This window comes from Symsagittifera roscoffensis, chromosome 7, assembly GCF_963678635.1.
Source record: "Symsagittifera roscoffensis chromosome 7, txSymRosc1.1, whole genome shotgun sequence".
Taxonomy (NCBI): domain Eukaryota; kingdom Metazoa; phylum Xenacoelomorpha; order Acoela; family Convolutidae; genus Symsagittifera; species Symsagittifera roscoffensis.
In genome coordinates, this window is record NC_087068.1 from 10491386 (window position 1) to 10512854 (window position 21469).

Consider the following 21469-nt stretch of genomic DNA (forward strand, 5'->3'; position numbering starts at 1 on the left):
TTTGGAGCAACCGAAGGTTTAACGGTTGATTGTAAGTTTACCTGTGCTAGTGAAGTGTTTGTATTTCTTGGTGTTGTTAAATTTGGACGTATCGGTGAAATACTTTGTTGTGTAGTTGTTGTTGTTTGGACGATTTCTTCATTTATGAAGTGTGATGGTGTCTGAATATCTTGTTGAGTGAGATTCCTAGTTCCATTAAGGTTTTCATTGTGTATGACGGTCGAATTTAAACTGTTATTTCGCGTATCGGGTAAAAATGTATTGTAGTTTAATGGTGTTGCATCAATGGTTAATGGTATTACTCTCACATACTCTCTTGTATAAGATATTGTACTTATTGCTTGACTTGAGATTGATTGTGGGAAATTTATGAATGCATAATGAGACCATTCGGGGTCCCAAACGTAGTCTGATTGTTCTGTGATGGCGGTATCATCGTTTGAATTTTGGGGTCTAAAATTTTTTCTTGCTTGTGAAATTAAATCTATATTATGTGTGAAATAATCTATTATAAACCATGCCAAAATTTTTTGTAAATCATGTTTTGTATGTTGTGAAACTTCATCTTTAGTGAAATTTTCTTTAATTATATTTAGGAAAGTTGAAAATAGTGTGATTTCATGTCGTACCCTTATTTGTTTAGATGTTTCTGTCGGTGAGACATTTGGGATTGGGATTTCGTTTTCTAATATTGAGATATAACTATATATTATTGCAAAAACTTCATTGGTAAATATGGAGTTTGCTCTTTGTGAGTTATGATATTGTATGCTTTTTATATATTCCGAGAATACTTTTGAAAATTCTAAATCAAGGTCGTCTGTTTGAATTACATAGTTGCGGTGATTCTGGTTTGGTGAGCTGAATTCTATGGTGTAGATTCCGTATTGTTGTGTTAAGTTACATATATCTTTCAGATAGTGATCAATAATTTGTCTTTTGATTTTTACATCTGGGAACTCTGCTTTACATGGGCTGATTCCGGGCTCAAACAAATTTAAGAGTAAATTCTTGCAAAAATCATGTTGTCCTCTATTATCGGGTGCATCTACGAGGAAGGGGTAGATATCGTCATCATCTGGACTATCTTCACTCGGAGTGAGTGTTTGGCTCATTTTTTCGTTTAATGACTGTTAATAAGTAATTATCTATGTGTCTAATTGGTTGATTCCAATTATATAGGTGTACTGGTTTGTGTTTATATTGCTTTTTTATTCTTCTTTTTCCTCTTTTTGATGAATTTGAAGTTGTTTCTGAGTCAGAAAAATATAATTGGTCGTGAATGGGGCAATTTTTATCTTTTGATTCTTTTAATTTATAAAGTCGTCTAAATTGCTGGCTTATGATTCTGAAAATGCGTTTCTATCTTTGGAAAATCTTTTTCGTGTTATTTGTCTTTGTTTGGTTATTATTTTTCTTTTTAGTGTTTGTCGTTTTGTTCTAATATATCCAACTGTTTGTGTATGAGGTGTGATTACAAGGTCGTATTTTTTGTTATCTATTTCACAATTGTGTAGAACGATTGTTTGTTTGTTTCCTAGATTTTTAAATGACATAAGGTTTAGGATGACGGATGCAAAAAGTTGTTAGATGATTTCTATTTTCTTAAACTGTTAGTCCTTACGATTTTTTGGTTAGCTTAACCTGGGTCTATTTGTTCCGGGTTGGAGAGAAAAGTATATCGATTCCGAAAAATGATTTTTTACTTTCTCGTGGCTAGTATAAGCTAAGGTGTTAACTTACTTAATCTTACTTAGGGGTAGTGATTGTGTTCAAGGGTTGGAGAATAGTAAATCGATCCACAAGGTTCAGGTATAATTAGAACGCGAGTAGTTCGTTAGATACTATTTTAAACTTACTAAGTCTAAGATTTATCCTGGGTTTGTTAAGAGGGGGGATCAAGTGAAGGATGAATAACCGAAGTTCTTCACTGTTTATCCTAATTTGAATGGTTAGTTTTGTTCAAAAATTTCTATTAGTCTTGGGTTTATAGAAAGGGTTGGATAGTGAATCGACGTTTGAGGTCGTTAGACACTAGCTAAGTGGGTGGGGAGAACAAAATTGTTCTTTTTGATCCAAGGATAGGCCTCGATGATCAAGTTTTAAATTTAATTAAATAGAAAATGAATTAAGATCCAAGGATAAGCCTTGATGATCTGATTTTAAAATTAAGTGAATTTAAGTTTAAAATGGTTTAAATTTGTTTAAGGAAAAGATTTAGTGTTTCAATGATATTAGTGAGCTTATGAATGCTGTTATGTTTAGGTGATGAAGCTGGAACAACAGGATAATTTATGATTACTAACAGTTTATTGTCATGCTACTAATTTTTGTTTTGATTTTTCAATAAATATTTTCCAAACATGTTTTGTATAATACTGCAGAATTTTAGGGAAACGATCTGAGATTTTTTATCAATCGTTATTGTATATTAATAATTTTGTTTAGCGCCTGAAATGATTATGAAGATTGACTTCAAGATTTTATGTTTGCAAATGAAAATCTAAATTCATTGCTAATAAAATTCTAAATATAAAAGTTTGTGTTGGCTTTTGCCGTACTATCATATAACTATTTGGTAAGTTTCTACTTTGTCGTATGTCGTCTCTGGTTCGAGGTCTTCTTCCAATTCCGGGTAGTTCTGTTATCGTTCGGAATATTGGCTCTGATCTATTGAGTCGTAGAGACATTTCGATTAAATTATCGTCGTATAACATTTTAAAAATGTTTTGTCTAAATTCTAATCTATTTTTGGTTAATTCTAAGCAATTCGTTCCAATTAGCAAGAAAAAATATAGTTTAAACTGAAACACTGAAAATGGCTCCATGTCTTCGTTTTCTAATTTATAAGTTTTTGCTTTTTTAGGTAATTTTCATTCTTTAGGGTTCAATTATTTTAGAAATTGAGTTTTGGTTTCGATTTTTTTTAGGTAAATCGAAGCAGTTGTAGTTAAAGCTAGTTTTTGTTTGGTTTATTTATAGGTTAGATATATGGGTTCGAATTTTACTGATTTTTTTTAATGCGCGTATATTTTCACAAGCTTTTTTGTCATCCCGGGTATATTACATCGTGAAATTGCCTAAAGTTATTTCTTCAAAAAATGCTATTGACTAGCATATGGCATGGCTTTAGATTTTTTTCTGGTAGCTCGCTTTGTAGATCGTTTTATAGATTAATAGTTCACTTTATAGACCTAATATTTTATCTTGTGAGTTAGGACCGATGTGGTTAACTCATAGAGTAATTTCGGATAGGGTACACCGTCTGCTCGTCACGCTATCTTATTTTCGGCCGGATAGATTCGTGCAACTTCTTAGTCTAATACCGATCCTAATCTTACTCTTATACTATCTAGTCTCAGGTTGTTTAACTAGTCTCTGCTAGGCTCAATAGATCTAGGGTATACTGGTTTATAGCGGCTGCTGAAGTCTTCTTGGAGAGTCAACTAATTTCTAAGTTAAATTCAAATCTCTCTGGTGCTGAAATTACAAGTAATTTCAGCACTTACAAATAAGTGAGTTGTTAGTTAGATGGATCATGATTGGTTAATATTAAATACTTTACAGTGGTAAAATATCTAATTTATCCAATCATAAAATGTAGTTTAGATCAGGTTCCACCCATCCGGGTTTTACAGAGTTTTTTAGAATAGTCTTTCTGCAATTCGAAGGATGGATGATGGACGTTGGTATTTGGCGAACATCATATTTCTTCTGGGTTCTCTTGTTAGAGAAGTTCCAGGTTCAATCGTTGTGTCTTTTAATGACAACGACTGGGTTTTCGCAACAAACTCAAATCTGATTTCAGAATGGTTGGCTATGACAGGTTTTTCTGTTTCATATATAGAACTTCTTTTGTGTTTGACCTTGTCTGGGAATGGGGTGGAGATTGTGCGTGGAGGGGATGCCTGGTTACTCGGATCTGTACGTATGCATGCAAACTGTTGTTTTTGGAAAGTGTTTGTGTGAGTACAAAATTCGAAATGCGGTTAAAAAAACAAAAGTATTTTGCGGCATTTTCAATCTTACTTGGAAATTTTTTTTTGTCTCCATCAAAAAAATGCTAGTCATACAACTTTCATATATGGAAATTGTATGATAACCATTTTTTCCAATAATTTTTTTTCATCACCAGACTGTTTCATCACCAGGCCGCAGAAACTAGTTTGAATCTTTTTTCAAGGATTTTTTGAAATTGTATGAAAATTGTTTGACTAGCATTTTCCCATACATTTGATGTATGGAGTTGTATGATATGCATTTTCGGTGTGTGGAATTGTAAGATAAGCATTTTCGGTCTATGGAGGTCAACCCGGGTGCGTCATAAAACTATGATTTTGGATTATATGTTGTGACAAACCGTTTTTATTATGAGAGATTTGGTGGCTCAATATATATTTTTGTACAGATACAAACGCTTGCGTTTTAAATCGAGTTTTTTTTCCTAGCTAACTTGGAATTATGTGTGCTTAGTTTTTTTGGAATTGATTCAGAGAGCCCATTTTTCTTTGTTTTATGAAACAGTTGGCGCAGTTGGTTCAGTCCGATGGCCAACAACACTGCTCGTATCAGGGAGAGGCCTTAAAGGTTCCGACTGCCTTTTAAGGTCTATGGAATAGTAACAACATGAAAAATTAAATGTAAAAGTAATAAAAACAGTTTTTTTTCAACATAGATTTTTGTGAAAATAATCCACCCACACGCCATATAGAACACAAAGTGATAGATTTTGCTCATTTTATCAATTCAACTATGGCAAATAAGCTTCCTTCAACCAATTTGGAACGATTTCTATGACGGATTTAATCTCCGCTTACACCTTAATAGCGCAAATATATCGCGTGCTAATTGTCCCAAATTGTCAAAAATGGCAATCTTTAAACCCCCATAAATGAACGAAAAACGATCACAGGTAAAATATCTTTTCAAATTTAAGCTCAAGACAACAATAACTTTTGAATGATAAAAAAATTTCTGTCAAAAATGGCTAGTTAAAAAGTCGAAACATGCCTGAAGAAAAAAAAACCCACCCGAGCACAAATATTCGGTTACTTTCGTTAGGTCGGAACAACAAGTGCATTTTTCAGAGGTCCGCTGTGATAACCAACTAGTCGACCAATTCTCTAAAATTAACTTTTATACTGATATATGATTTTTTGTGCAATTTAAAACCATTGCTATTTTTGCTCCGCGCGTTTTGCTAAGTGCAGTTTTGGATCAGTGTTGAAAAAACAAACTAGTTTTGGGTTTTTCATTTGCTTAATTAGATCAAAAAATGAAAAACCCAAAACTAGTTTGTTTTTTCAACACTGATTCAAAACTGCACTTAGTAAAACGCGCGGAGCAAAAATGGCAATGGTTTTAGATTGCACAAAAATTCTAAAAGATGAAAAAAAAACAAATTGAAAATTTTTGTTTCTAAAAATGTATGTTACTTAATTTACATATATATAAAAATTTTATTACGACAGGCAGGGCATTACTATCGGCCAGGCCATAATTAAACTATTTTAACTAGTTCAACTTTAAACAATTTTTTAAACTTAACGCTTTTTCCGCATAGACCTTACAAACTCTAGATCGAATGCGCCTTTAATTGTCGCTTCTCCACGTTTTGTATCTTTTTGATCTTTTTGTATCTTTTTTGTATCTTTTTGCATCTTAATTGAACGTACTGCATAATGATGTTCTTTTTTCAAAAAATTTGAACTAATTCTGTAATATATATTTTTTTTTTTTCAATTTTTCATTCAGGGGGTAAAACTTGAAAAAACTTTGGGTTTGTCATGTACCGTGTTATCTTTCAAGTACCCTCATGGCCAAACCATGTCAAAAAATACAGTCAAGGTATTCGGCATATTGAAGACTTTGATTGGCTGGGATTTGCCGCTAAAATTCAGTCCTTCTAGACTGAAAAACACACCTTGCTCGGTCATCAATTTTCCTGTTCAGTTTGAAAACGAAGTCTGGTGAAAACTTCTAATTACATTATTTACACGAATAGATCTAGCTACAGAACGAAATCAAATTTTTTGAAGTAGTGGGAAAATATCTGCCGATACAAACAAATCCTATAAGTATGATGATAAATTATTACTTGTTGCACTTGCCGTGATCAAAATTGGAGTGACATTTTCAACTATATTAATTATTGGATTTCTTTAGCACCCTCTCCCTTACAAGAAAGGAGAGGGAGATGGTTATTTATTGGTTAAGGCAAACTTTCAACCATTCAGAATGCAGCAAAAGAAGACTCTAGGGCTATTTTTCTGTTTTAATTTGACAAGTGAAGATTTTTTAGTAGATACCATAGAGGGGGAGATTGTTCAGGCGCTTTTGGCGCAAGATAATTAATTTTGAGGGGAAGCGCGCGCCAAAAAACCGCAAATTATTGGTCCAAATTTTTCAAAAAATACCTAAAAACGTCTTTTTTGCCATGTTTCTCGAAAAATTTGCCTGCGGCGCACAAAATTTTCCAGAAACTGGGGACCTTATAGTGTTTTCGGGGGAAAAAGTCCACACAATTTCAAACATTTTTCGAAACCCCTATTTTTTCGTCTTTTTGAGTCTGTCAATCAATCATCTATCACTTTATTACGCTTGTCTGGTAAAAGACTCATTTTTTTTACTTTTTATGCTAAAAGATTTGTCTGCTAAAGGATCAGTCCCCAAATATCGCTAACATCGAAAGCTATGAGAATGTTGGCTTATGGCGTCCCTTATGCTTGAGGGACCGAATGCTTAAACTTTATTTTAGCTTACTTTCAGCCAATCAGAATTGAGCATTCAAAATCTGAAAGTAAATCGCAAAAATCTCAAAGTAAACAAATAAATCCAGGCCATTAATGTTAATATTGACCGATTAAATGAAAAGCAGATGAGTCTTCAAATAGTGCCGGAGAGAAAGCTGATTGGAAGAAATTTAATATTTCAAAGATAACAATTTACGAAAAATGGATAAACAAAAAAAAGTTATTAGATCTGCACGAATTGTAAAACATTTTCTGTTAATATTGACTTCGATTTTGCTGGAAAGGCATTTAGCCAAATGAGAATTCTTAGCGATTTTGATTGGTTGAAATTTTTCAGGCATTTTGTCCCTCAAGCAAGAGAACGCTCCCCATTGAAGAGCGCAATTTACCCTATTGTTAGAGGATGAAATTGAGTTGAACTCGCAGATGAAATTAAATTTGAACTTTGCATATATATCTAACAAGACTGCTCGTATCAGGGCGAAGCCCTGAATGTTTCGACTGCCTTTTAAGCTTCTTTCAACCAATTTGGAACAATTTTAAGACGGATTAATTCTCCGCTTACGCGTTAATAGAGCGAAATATATCGCGCGTAAATTGTCTCAAATTGGCCAAAATGGCAATCTTTAAACCCCTATAACTTTACAACAAATTATCACAGGTGAAATATCCTTTCAAATTTGAGCTCAGTATAACAATACCTTTTGAGTGATAAAAAAAAATCCGTCAAAAATGGCTAGTTAAAAAGTCGAAATTTGTCTGAAGAAAAAAAACCCACCCCGAGCACAAATATTCCGTTACTTTCGTATCGAAAGTCGGAACAATAAGTGAATTCATAAACGATATAAAGAGAATGATGATCTTCTGTAGTTATTAGATCTTTTTAAGATTTTTGTCTGACAAAAAAAAACATAGAAAAAACATCAAGACTTAAACAAGTGAAAGTACTTTCTTGCTCTTTTACACTTAAAAAATACTATTTGATTCATTTCTGGGACAGACATTATAGTTCAGTTATAGTGCGGAGGCTGGAGAGTGTGACTAGATGGGCGTATGTATGCGTGAGGGATAAGAGGGAGACAGTCATTTTAAGAGTGATACCCAAATGCAATATTTGTCGCCATATCCATAGACACAGCTCACATTGGTCAAATCGGACCAATCGGAGTAACCGATTCCAGAGTTCCAATCGCGAACTTCAATGGCCAGCCACTGCAGTTGCTCGCTGTTCAAAATAGACTCTAACACTTTTGTGATTCTATTTGCGCTGTAGTTGCTAGTTTCACTACACATATCACTCTCAGTCACATCTTGTACTATCCTCTGAGCCGTCTTTTCATCTTCGTCTCTATTTTTTCCTCCACTTTCTCTCAAAACGGACGTTTCTGCTCCATACACCCACATGTCGTAATTACACTGAGAGTCGTTTGTCCATGTAGCCAACTCCCCAAACTCCGCTCTCCCTTTCAGACAGTAATTGCAGTTCTTTCCTCCCAAAAGGATGCACCAAGTGTGTTCTGGGTAGGATCGTTTCAAAAATCCAATCACCTTATCAAAAGTACTAAAAGTATCCAAGACTTTTTCACCACTTTCAATCAGTTTTGAGTATGATTTGGCCTTCCATTCGCCTAAAACACAGACGACACGTCTTCAATGGCGGATCTAGGGTTTTTCTAGGGGAGGCAGATTTTTTCAAAAAAAGTTTCGATAATTTTATAAAGTTCGACCAAATTAATTTTCCGTGTACCCTGAAAACACTATGAAGCCCATACTTTGGAAAATAGTCCTCTCAATTAGAATCTACTGGCGCCGAAAGCGCCTTTAGAACATAAAATTTTGCAATAGTATCAAGAGTTTGATCATCCAGTAGAGAAATGTTCTTACTGTTTTCAATTGCAGGCCTTAAAATTTTTGCTTGGCTGGCAGCTTCCTTCATTTCATGCAACTCTGTTAAGTGCTTTGTTCTCAGGGTTTCTTCTTTTGCCAACATTTGTTTCGTGAGTTTTCTTTCAAATTCTTTTTCTTTCTGTTTCAGTTCAATTTCCAATCTATTTTTTTCTAGTTCTAATTTATGTAGTTGATCAGACAATTGTCTATTTTGACTTTGTGCAACAGTCTCATTTTTATGTTTAGCTTGTTGCTGCTCTTTTTCCAGTTGCTCAATTTTTTTCTTCAAATCTTTGGAGCTGCTTTGTTGTTTCAACATTTTTTCCTGTTGCTCTTTTAATTCGTTCAGCTGTTGTTCTAAATTTGCTTGTTTTGCTGAAGACTCTGTGGCGTGTTCATTTCTTAAGCTCTCTTGTTTTTGCTGATTTTGTTGAATCTGTAAATTGAGTTTGAATTTAAGATCGCCTATGTTTTTTCCGAAGGTTTGTTCCAAAACATATTTTTCAGCGCGCAACTTTTCTATCTCAGCAGTATGCCTTCTTTCCATTTCTCCAATTGCTGTTCCTTGATCCAACTTGAAGTTCTCAAAGTCAGCTTTCATTTGTTGAAAATCTTGTTCACTGAAAATAGAACGTTTTTATTGTTCCGACTTTCGATGCGAAAGTAACGGAATATTTGTGCTCGGGGTGGGTTTTTTTTCTTCAGACAAATTTCGACCTTTTAACTAGCCATTTTTGACAAAACTTTTTTATATCATTCGAAAGCTATTGTTGTCCTAAGCTCAAATTTGAAAAGATATTTCACCTGTGATCATTTTTCGTAAAGTTATGGGGGTTTAAAGATTGCCATTTTGGCCAATTTGGGACAATTAACGCGTAAGCGGAGAGTTAATCCATCTTAAAATTGTTCCAATTTGGTTGAAAGAAGCTTGTTTGCAATAATTGATTTGTTACAAGCAGCTAAATCTATCTTTTTGTACTTTATATGGCGTGTGGGGTGATGATTTTCATTAAAAAAAAATATTTAAATTTAAAAAAAAAAATTCATTTTTTTGTTACATTTAATTTTTTAATGTTATTACTGCTCCATAAACCTTAAATGGCAGTCGGAACATTAAGGGCTTCGCCCTGATACGAGCAGTCTTGTTTGATTTATTCTCAGCTCCAACCATACTAATTTGGATGAAAGAAACAAAAAATTTGGTATTGAAATTTGGTGACCTTTAGTTGGACTTCTTTAGATAATTATATTGAATAGAATTTTTGGCAACTATCTAAATTTAATTAAAAAAGAATACTCTAAAGCAAAATATTAAACTTTTTTTAACGGTTTCCGACTTTGCCACAGTTTCGAAAAAGTGATGACCCAAAAAAAGTCCATCAAATATCATTAGTTAAAAACTTTTCAGAAATTTTCTGAACAACAAAACTAAATCGAGCTCAGACATTCTGTCAATACAAATGTCAGAAATCAAAAGCAAAACGATACATTTCAAACTTAAACTTAAAGTTAAAAATGCTCGTATAGCAGGGCAAAAACTCTGAATAATCGGATTGCCCTTCAACCAGTCTCGAAAAGTAATTTGTAAAAGTTTCGAAAAAGTTTGAAATTTCGATTGCCAATATGAACAAGACTGCTCGTATCAGGGCGAAGCCCTGAATTTTCCGACTACCTTTTAACGTTTTATGGAGCAGTAATAACATTAAAAAATTAAATGTAATAAAATAAAATGAAAGTTTTTTTTTTAATTTGAAATGTTTTTTTAAAATCATCCTCCCACACGCCATTTAAAATACAAAAAGATAGTGTTAGCTCCTTGTAACATATCAATTATAGCGAATTATCTTTTTTCAACCAATTTGGAACAATTTTAATACGGATTAACTCTCCGCTTAAGCTTTAATAGCGCGAAGTATATCGCGCGGTAATTGTCCCAAATTGGCCAAAATGGCAATCTTTAAACCCCTATAACTTGACGGAAAATGATCACAGGTAAAAAATCTTTTAAAGCTTGAGCTCAGGACAACAATAACTTTTGAATGATATTTAAAAAATTCCGTCGAAAATGGCTAGTTAAAAAGTGGAAATTTGTCTGAAGAAAAAAAAACCCACCCGAGCACAAATATTCTGTTACTTTCGTATCGAAAGTCGGAAAAATAATTCAAGCTAATTGACAACGCATAAATAATTTGTAGTTTCGAACAACTAATTTTTAAACCTATAGTCTACTAAAACATTTAAGTTATTGCGTGTACACGTTCTTGGTAATCCGAAAATTCCAAGATAAACCATTACGCTGTCAATTTGATTTTTATGAGTATTGCATAAAAAAACCACCCAAGCATACATTTTCCTCAATTTCTTCAAAAACGAGAACAACAACTGCGATTTAAAAATTGGTATCTTCTGTAAAAATTTACATTGTATTCACACTAGAGAGAATAGAGCTGTTCGGCGAATTATTTTTGATATAACTTCTAACGAAATCTTTGAAAAATAACGGTTAAACAAGAATGAATCATATTTTGTTTTGTCTTGAATTTTTCCCCAAGTATAAAATGAAAACTAATTTTCACAATTGTAAAACCATGCACAAAAATAATTTTAAATACGTAATAGCCACTGATTACAACATCGGCATTGAACTTCGAAATGGGGGAATTTCCCATTTCGATTTGTTTTGGAGACTGAACAAAATGTTGGTTTGCGGTGAGTGCGGCATCAACCCGTTTCAAGAATCAGCAATGATACAGATTCCAAGAAGAAAAAAGGATGAAAAAAGGGTCGATCATTCCAAAAATCTTTTACAATTGACATTTTTTGAACATCTAACCTGATTCCGATAAAAATTGATCCGATAAAAGTTTTTAAAATTACTATGGTTATTTTGCTTCAAAATCTCTTAAAAAAGGTTTTTGGAATAAAAATTCGTGTATGATTTTTTGCCTCATTTGCACTTTTGTTATCAATTTTCGAACCGAAACATATGAATTTAAATTTCGATCAAATTTTTCACAGCTGTTTTCTGAAAAATAACATGACCTAATTGTTAATGATTTGTCAAAGCTTTACCTCTTTTCTAGCTGTTCCAATAATTTGGCTTTTTCCGATTGTGCTTTTTTCACTCGGTCAGTCGACAGCTCCGGCGCCCCTTGAAGCATAGACCATAGTTGTTCCATCGAAGACTGGAATGTCTGTTCGGAAGTTGTGTCGCTTCTATCCCTACACGAGTCTATAAAGAGATACTTCAGCGCACGACAGCTGGGAAACTTTTTCCGTACAGCAAGCAGATACTCCTGTGCTAGTTTTTGGTCAGTTTTCCCTGCTATTCTTTCTCGATCTGCTTTGGCAGACTCCTTCATTGAGAGCCGAGTAAAAATGACCACCGTCTGAGGCCAGAACGCCTCGCCGAACATCTCTTGGAATATTCCAATCATTCCGACGAGCGATCCGTCTAGACGGGGATTTTGTCCATTCACCGCGATAGCAAATAAGTTTACATAGTCGCATCTGGTCTTAAGTGAAGTTTCCAAGTCTCTTATAATATCGGTGTCCGTATCCCTATCGCGATCATCAAAACCGATCGTATCTATTATACTGATCGGTCGAATGACATCCCCGTTAAAGTACACATTCGCCAAATTGGTCTGCTCAGTGCAACTTTGGGCATCGGCGGAGATGGCAAACATCGGATTGTTGAAATCTAGACCAGCCAAGATGTTGCAAAGACTACTTTTACCCGTGCCGGTTTTTCCGACAATCAGAATTTTTCGGCGCTCATTGTCAACTAGATTCGTCACAACTCCGACCCGGTCGTTTCCAGCTGTCTTCAGGTGTCTGATATTTGGAATTGCCCCTGTAGTGGATGATGAAACGACTAAAAATGAGATCATTAACGAATAGAAAATTCAAACATTTTGGTTCATCCAAATGATGATTTCTTGTCAACACCGCAGATTGCGGCAGAAATCAATTCGAATTTTCCTCTGATATTCATTTCAATTTTCAGTTTCTTCGTTTGAGCGATTTCTGTTTTTTGCTATTTCAAAAAACATAATCTTATATCGTTGTTTGAAAGAGCACAAAAAACTACCCAATGTTTGCTAAGCGTTAACTATTACAAGAAAAAGACAAAACAAAACGGTTTCACAAAACAGCACAAAAAATCAAAATAAAGCTGTTTAATCTTTCATACATTTTTTTACATACTTCAGATTTTCGTGAAACCCAGACAGAAAATTTATATTAATCTTGCTGAAGTTGATAGCTGTTTTTTGCCATCAAGTTTGTTTCTAATGAATATATGTTTGTGGTATTCAATTAATTAAATTAATTGATATAATATTTTTATCTCACTCCTAAACAACTCAACTTTGTCAGGTTTTGATTTCAAGCTGTGGTCTTCATTTTCGCCAAATCTTTGACACTGTGAAATACTGTGACACTGTGAAATACTGTGACACTGTGAGAATTTATTGATCAAGAAAACAATCGACCGAACAATTTATTAGTTATTGTTGCTTTTACTGATATATACAGTTTGAAAATTTGATAAAAATTTGGTTTTTGCAATTCCTATTCAAACAAACATTTTCAATTCCGATCAAAAACTTGTGGTTTTGACATGCGCAAAGAAAAAACTTCAGGTTCAAAATTTTTCAGAAGAGAAACTTTTAACAAAAAAAAATATGTGATTACGTTTTTAATTTCTCCAGTTTTATCACAGCTCATTTGTCCCGCTGAGTTCTTAATTTGAAGGTATTTTTGAAGCAAAATTGAAATTAATGAATTTTTGTGAGTTTTGCGGAGCGTTTTTTCATCACTGTAACATAAAAAATGTTTGTTATCGATTTTAAAAATATAAAAAAAAGTGTACAAAAAAAAGTTAATCACTTCAATAAAAATTGAATTTTTGAAAAAACGAAAAATCAAAATCAAACATTTAGCTTTTTTCTTCTAAAAAATCTGATCAAGAAGAGTTGATTCGTTCAAAAAAAAAACCCAGACTTTTCGACAACATTAAATAACAAAAATAACTCTCAATTTACAAAATTCACTTTATAAATAAATGTGAGATTTTAACGCAAGTTTTAGTTTTCTGCTTTTTAAAATGGCTAAACTGAAGGACCATTTGGCATTCCTTTATTTAGGAAAAAAAAAACAAAAAACTTTCATGTCAGCCATAACAAACTGGTCTCAGATACGCTCGAGCCCGTGGTTAAAGTTGCCAAATATCACAACAACAGATTTTTTTAATACGAGACCAAACTGTGTATTTTGTGAATTTTAAGTAAATTCCGCAACAAGTCAAAATCAGATTTGTCGCGGAATCCGCAACATTGCTATTTTTTCATCTTCTCTGCTGTTTGGGATTCCATGGTCAAATAGCTAACAGACTGTATTGCTCAAAATTGCTCCATAAACAGGAAATTTTGAGGAATCCGCAACAAAATTTTTAGAACCCGGAACACAGTTGTGAACGAATCCATGAACGATTTGGAATCCATGAACGAATATTATTATATTTGTTTAGTAAACTTGAGCTTTCGTAGAAGCCGCAACTATAAGTGGAATCCGCAAATTGTAAGCGGAATCCGCAAATTGTAAGCTACATAAACTTGCGGAATCCACTTACGTTTCCGGAATCTGGAACAAATACCTATATTCGCTCGTTGCGGAATCCGCAACAAAATTGATGTGCCGACAAAATTTGCGTTACAGGTATTTGTACGCGGAACCCGCGGAAGTTTTGTCAGAGGAATCCCTTTAAATTTTGGAACATGTTTAAAGACTTGTCTCTGGGATTCAGGAACATACAGACACAAAATTGTGCGCCTATCCAGTGAACAGTTTGACCTCGTAGTGTTATTTCTCAATTTGTTTAAATCTCAAGAACATGCTAGATAGATGGTATATCATACAAAACTAAAAATTAAATCCTTTCTCAATTAAAGTTTAAAAGCAATTGTATTTAAACAAAAATGAAACAGATGAAACAAAAACACTTAGTGTAATTGGCATCGTTTCATGGGAGAGATGCATAAGCGAATTACATTTAAACTCCTCATTTTTTTACTCCGCTGGTGCGTTTTTCTATAAAATAAATTTCAAACTATTCCAAATATATTTTTTTCATCGTTATTTTTGGTTTAAAACAAGCGCTTTGAAACTCTAGTTAAGACAGGATATAACTTATAGTTCAAATGCAATCTGTAGCAGTAACTTTCGTACCAGTAATATTTAATCATCAAACTTACCTGTAGTTTTTGATGTAGATGGTTTGGTTTTTGTCAGTCCTTGTTGTTTCATGACCTCTTTGTACTCTGCTGAGAGAAACTCTTCGGTTCCTTGTAGATCCGGAGTTGCAAGGTCTTCCACAAATATTGTCGCCAGAATAGCCATCATACACGAAAACACTGGGCAACGTCGGTTTTGATCGGAGAGTACTTGGTTGGCACAATTGTTAGGAGAGGCGGGGCCACAGACTAAATGACCACACCCTGGCAGACGTCGAGGGTCATAGAATCTCTGAGTGCATTTGCTGCACCATAGCTGCTGGTCGGAAGAGTGTACATAGCCCCCTTCAATGCTGGGCCCTGACCCCATCCTTTTTCCTTCTAGTGTCTTCTTGCTGGATTTTGAGCAATTAACGCAAATTTGTTTTGATGCTTTAAGGTAGGCAATAGGAAATTTTGAGAAGAAAACAGAAGGAGAATGTATCAATATGTTGATTGTTATTTAAATAGTTTGCAATTGTTCACAGATTTGTTGATAAACGAGTATGGTATTAATTTTTGTCAATGATCTGTTGATATAATAGAAGATATGATTGATCACAAAAATGCGATACGATTATTTCATAATAAAGTGGGTCGTGATCAAATTACTGTTCACGTTGCTGTTGTTACGCGGTAACAGAGCAATTATGGCCAAGATCTCAAATTTTGATAACACTTTCAAGTTTTTGCTTATGGTAGTAATTTTTTGTATTATAGCTTCTATACATAAAATTTATTCTATCATCTGTTCTTAACCAGTTTTGTTAAACCATTCTATACAATCAAAATCACTTCATTCAAAAGTAAGTTTCGGTAATTTTAATAAATTAGTGGTAGTTTGTTTTTCTTTACGTTTGGTCAAAGCATAATCTGATTTTGCTCAAAATTAGTTTTAACGCCGAAAGCAACGCACTGTGTCACGTCGCAAGGCGTAATTAAGACAAGAGTTGAAGCCAAGTCGTAAAAACTGTCTAAAATTAGAATCATTAACATACGGGTCAAATAACCATTTTTGGATACTGATTTTCATGCATTCAATAATGCTTACTTGCCATTAAATGTTTTCTTTTTGCATACAAGTGCTCATATAGATGCAAATATTTTTTTAAACTGACTAGAAACCAACGACATTAAAGTCGACAAATCGAGCCATTGCTAAATGCTAGTGTCGCGTTTTAGAATATATTTCAAACTTTAGGAGATGTCGATTACGATTTTCTTACATTTTGTTTTTTCTCTTTTTTGAGTCAAATAAAAAAACACGAGTTTGAAACATTTAAGCAAATACATCCACTGCCAGCCGGACATGAGATGTTAATTAGCAATCATATAATTTATTCTACGACGGTAATTATCTCAGTGAAAAAATTTTGATAATCTATAAGTTCACGACAATTGAAAGATAAAATCTGCTTTTGCTTCTTTTACAAAATTCATAGCAAAAACAAGGTTGCATTCTCTAGAATGCTTTTGGGTTCAAAAGCGATTTCGGGTTTTAACTATTTCGAACTTAAGCAAAGTTTGTACATAGAATGAAAGAAATTGGTCAAAGTTACCATATATGAAATTATCAATATTTGGTTTTAGGGACTTGCCAGTTTATTCAAGGTCTGAAAACGCCATTGTTATATTTTTCCACTTAAGCTATCCTGAACACTTTCTCAGATAAACGGAGTAAGAAAGTGTTCATGCGATGTAAATTATTCTCAGCAAGAAAACTGAATTGTTCAACGTGATAACTTTAATTACGCGATGACTTGAAAAACACTTGCCATTCAGACCCGTAAAAAATTGGTAAGTCGTGGAAATCAAATTTTGATGGTTTTTATAAGGTGCAGTTCTGCTCATTTGCTTTTTCTACTCATTTCCTTGTTTTATGTATAAATTTTAATTGAATTCGAAGTAAATATTGTCCAAAATCTTCACTGAAAAGGACAGTTTTGAGGCCAAAAACCTAAATTTTTGCCTAATTCTGATCACTACTGTAACAAGCCTGAAAAAATTTCGGATTCAAAAAATAGGGTTCTGAAAATCGTAAGTTTTATATTTTATATTGAACGACGAATCAACCGCACAATCCCCACGTATGACCTACCGTAGAATGCCTTCTCCATTCATGTTTGAATTCTGAATAATAATTCTGCGTAAAGAATGCATTTCATACAAAGCGCAAGATGCAGAGTTTTTGAAATTGCTTATAAAATTTTGGACTTTGATACGCATAAAAATCAGTTTAATCGACGTTTCAGTTACGTTCTGATAGTTTAATCTTGTTAGTAAGGTGATTTAAGTTATCAACAAGTTCAACAATTATGAGTTTGTAAATTATATCACGCTGGGTAAGAAAATGTTTTGATTATACAGTTTGAAATTGTATCAAATCCTTGTTTTGATTTTTTGCAATTTATAACGCCGTTGCAGAAATTTGTTGACCATTTTTAATCAAATCAGTAAATATTTCATCAAGAAATCATAAGAATCCAAATAAATCCCATCCAGTCAAGACAATTTGCTGTTTTGCCGGGGTTGACCAAATTTTCTTATCATACAGTTTTATCGTATGACAATCTTCTTCTCATGCATTTCCATATAATTCCATACCTACAGAAAATTATTTGAGTTTTGCCAAACGTTTTTGCGTTTTGTCTTAAAACGCATAAACTAAGAATCAGAAAACCATGTAAAAAACCAATGTTTGAGGGGAGGGAATCTCGCAGATAATCGGCGTTTGTAGAATAATTATTTCAGATAAAATTATGCAGCTCACTCACGAAAGTTCTTAAATCTTAAAAAAGGAAACATTTGATTAAATACAATTTAATTAAATTTAACTTAAAAATTTTACACATTTTGCTATATAATTATGGCTTATATACGTATCAAATCATGTCGAATAATCAGCAATCCTTCCATTCAGTTATCGTAGAAAACCGTTTCTTGCTGGGTAGTAATAACTGTTTTCATCAGTAGAGTAGCGAAGTGGTCTTCGTTTGTTGTCGGCTGTCGCTTGCAGATTGAAGCGACACTCTATCCTGTCGAAGAAGTCTCCCGCCCTCGTGAATCGGAACACTTCCTCTTCGTTGTCGTCCACTCGTCCAGTGTATTCGAATAGACGCATGGCTTGAGATTCACATCTGGAAGTGATCTAGAACAACAATATTAAACCATTGCGGGTCAACAGCTGTTCAATCTTATCATAAAGCAAAAACACTCATACAATTACCATGAAAAAAATCTTTATATTTACCATTATATTTACCATGAAAAAAACAAGCTGTTTTTTTGCGACTCAAGATAATTATTTTTTTTTGCGCCTAGAACTTGATAGTTTGAAAATGGGCTGTAATTTAACTAGGATTAGTCCTAAATTGATCTTTCTGGTAAATCTTTCAAAACATTTGTTCATTAGAAATTTCTGCTTTTGTAATACTTCATTTCATAGGCAGTATAAAATTGTTATCAGAAGGTTATCATAAAATTATTTACTTCGACGTTTTTTTTTTCAAATCTCACTCTTGTTTTGACCATTTATCTTTTTCGTTGAAAATTAGTAGACAAGATGACTCACGTATATCTGCCTGGGCAGTCTGGACAGACTGTCTGGAGGGTGCATGGAGCAGAAATGTTCCAGAAAAGTCTTCTCCGCCTCACTCAACCCCAATGACTCATCCCTGTACTCGAGAGTGACGTCACAAAAAGATGAGTCATCTGAGAAGGACTTCAGTTTGTACATCAACTCTGTAGTGCCATTGTTCACTAGTTTGTGCACGCTGAAAAGAAGCGAAGTTGGACCAAGTTAACATCCTACCCAAATTTAATTTAAATTGAACGCTGGGGTGGAAGATCTTTACTTGGTATAATTGGGAATTAACTTGGTCCGCGGATTGGCTTGGAGGTTTAACTTGATTTGGAGGATTAACTTGATCTAGGATTTAGGATCTAGGATTTTCTCGAGAGGGGGGACTTCCAAAAATTTTGAAAAAACAGCGAAGTTCAATGAAAAATTATTTAATTATACAACAATCAGTATAACAATTATTAGAATTTTTATGCCTGTGATTAGCGAAGTTTATCAAATCGAAAAATAGAAACTCTTCAAGTTAGGAACATGTCTTACACAATCTTTAATACTCTTAACAATTCTGTGCATTTTGCAAATTAAGCTCCCATTCTATCAGACAACTGTTTTTTATGTTGGTTGGAATATGACCAACTCCAAATTTTTTGTATGTTTCTTTTTTCTTTTTTTTTTCCTTTATTTAACTTGATAGGATCCAGCTTACATTATATTGGCTCTTTTTGCGCCGTCTGATGATGAAAAAGTTTTTCATGCGTTTTTTGGGGGGAGAATTTTGTTAAGTATTCATTTTTGGCTCAACTGGCGTCTCCCTGAGTTTTGCCCATTTGGTTGCCATTTCTTAAACTTTGCCTCGCTTCTTCTTCAACGCTCACATTTGTCTTATTGGTTTTTTCTCAAAACTTGGATCTTCCAAAACAAATCAAAAGAAACGAGTGCTAATTTTGATATTTACAGGCTTTGCCAAGGCTTTCAAGGCTTACATGATAGCAGAAATATGAATTGCCCATTTTGGCCACAGTTTTAAACAATTGGTCTTTTTTCGATTTCATTAACTTTTTAGTGCAACTACCACGAAATAAGTTTTACGACGAAACAAAAGTTTCATAGAGATCCTTCCATATTAGTTCCAAAGTTCACGCGGTAGGTGTAAAGTAAATTTTCCGAATAAATCATGAAAATAAAGCAATCTGCTGATATTTTGGTGATTAAAAAAATTTAAAATGTGCATCATGAAACATTTTCAATGGAGAAATGAATAAAAAAAGTTATAAATTTTTTTTTAAATTTTACTCATTTAATTTAAAACATTTCTCTTAACTTTCAGAGAAGCCAACGCCAACGAAAAGCTTAAATTATAAGCAATTCAGATGCAAGTTTGAAAACTAAATGGACAAACAAAAGTGATTAAAATCGATTATAATCGATTTTAATAATTTTTTGTGCACAATATTTGAATTAGAAATTAGAATAAAATTAAATGGTTAGAATTGATTATAATCGATTATAATTGTATCAAAAACAAATAAATCAATAATAAATTGAAATTTATTATAATTGAATATAAATGGATTTCAAAAAGAGAGATTATAATCAATTATTATTTCTTCAAATCGATTTTTTTCTTAATTTAATGAGAATGGTGCTGAAACTATAATACAAATGATTATTAAAGCTTAAAACCGGATGCGGGACAGTTTTGTAGGGTACGCTGCTCAAATCAAACTTAGTGAATTAAGCATTTGAATCTCACATTTTATCAAATTGATTTCTTGATCTTGATCAAATTGATAAATTAATTCTCTGATATCTTTGATAAATCTTCAAGAATCTTCAAGATTCTGGTAAGATTTTTGAGACGAAGGGACCTCAGATAACACATTTTATCTTTTTATAATGGAATATAATCAAAATTTGAAAAACCCATTGCTTTTTTGTTAAACAATGTACAACAATTCTGATCAACCGAATTTCTCATAATCTATGTTGCTCATGACCATCCGAGTGTGCGTACATGCGCGTAATTTTTTGAAAAAATGTCTGCAGGAATGAGGAAAAGAGAACACGAAAAAAAGAGTTTTTAAAGAACTACTTCTATATTTGTTTTGCAGTTTTGTTTTCAATTCGATGGTTAGAATTAAGCTAGTGCAGATTTAGTGAAGAATTTTTTTTAATTAATTTTTTTAATTAATGTTTTCTATCATCAATTTTATTGAAAACTTTTGAAGCATTGAAACTGAGATGATTGTTCAACTTCAAAACAGCAGCACTTTTCTTTAATACGGAATGATTTTTGACTGTTGCATCGCATTACTGTATTATCAAATTGAACATCATAAGAGGTATAAAGTATCAACTGTTCAGGTACCAAATATCATTGGATGAACCTCACTAAATAAAAATGTTAAAGTAGTCCAGGCCCTTTGCTGAAATTTTAGCTACGCCTAATATTTTAAGTGACTTTTATATGCGGAGTGGAAGGCATAGTCAAGTAATCAAACCCAACGCTACTCGGAAGCGCAAGTTTTGAAAAACCATAACGTCATATATTGGATCCTGAGCTCTTTTTTAAACTTGCAGGACGCATACAAAAAATAAAAGGCAAAACAAGACAGCTCGTATCAGGGTGAAGTCCTGAATGATCCGACTGCCTTTTAAGGACTATGGAGGAAAAACATGGAGCAGTAACATGAAAAAATTAAAAGTAATACGATAAAATGATTTTTTTTATTTAAAATTTTTTATGAAAATCATCCTCCCGCACACCATATAAAGCACAAAATCATAGGTTTTGCTCCTAGTAACAGATCAATTATGGCAAATAAGCTTCCTTCAAGCTGTTTGGAACGATTTCTAAGACGGATTAAATCTCCGCTTACGCGTTAATAGCGCGAAATTTATCGCTTATTAATTGTTCCAAATTGGCCAAAAGGAAAATCTTTAAACCCCCATAACTTTACAAAAAATGATCATTA

The 21469-nt window shown here is 33.3% G+C and overlaps 2 protein-coding genes across 3 annotated transcripts in view; one reads left to right on the plus strand and one right to left on the minus strand.

Annotated features, from left to right (window-relative positions):
• Positions 1-21469, plus strand: part of LOC134851253 (uncharacterized) — a 425551-nt gene that overhangs the window by 288151 nt on the left and 115931 nt on the right. The window lies entirely within an intron of this gene.
• On the minus strand, positions 6912-15835 carry LOC134851652 (uncharacterized). The gene is made up of 4 exons (XM_063867829.1): positions 14897-15835; positions 11712-12516; positions 8637-9259; positions 6912-8380 (listed from the first exon to the last, which is right to left on the minus strand). Exons 1-4 carry the CDS (start codon positions 15243-15245, stop codon positions 7836-7838), a joined length of 2322 nt encoding a protein of 773 aa, XP_063723899.1. The 5' UTR covers positions 15246-15835; the 3' UTR covers positions 6912-7835.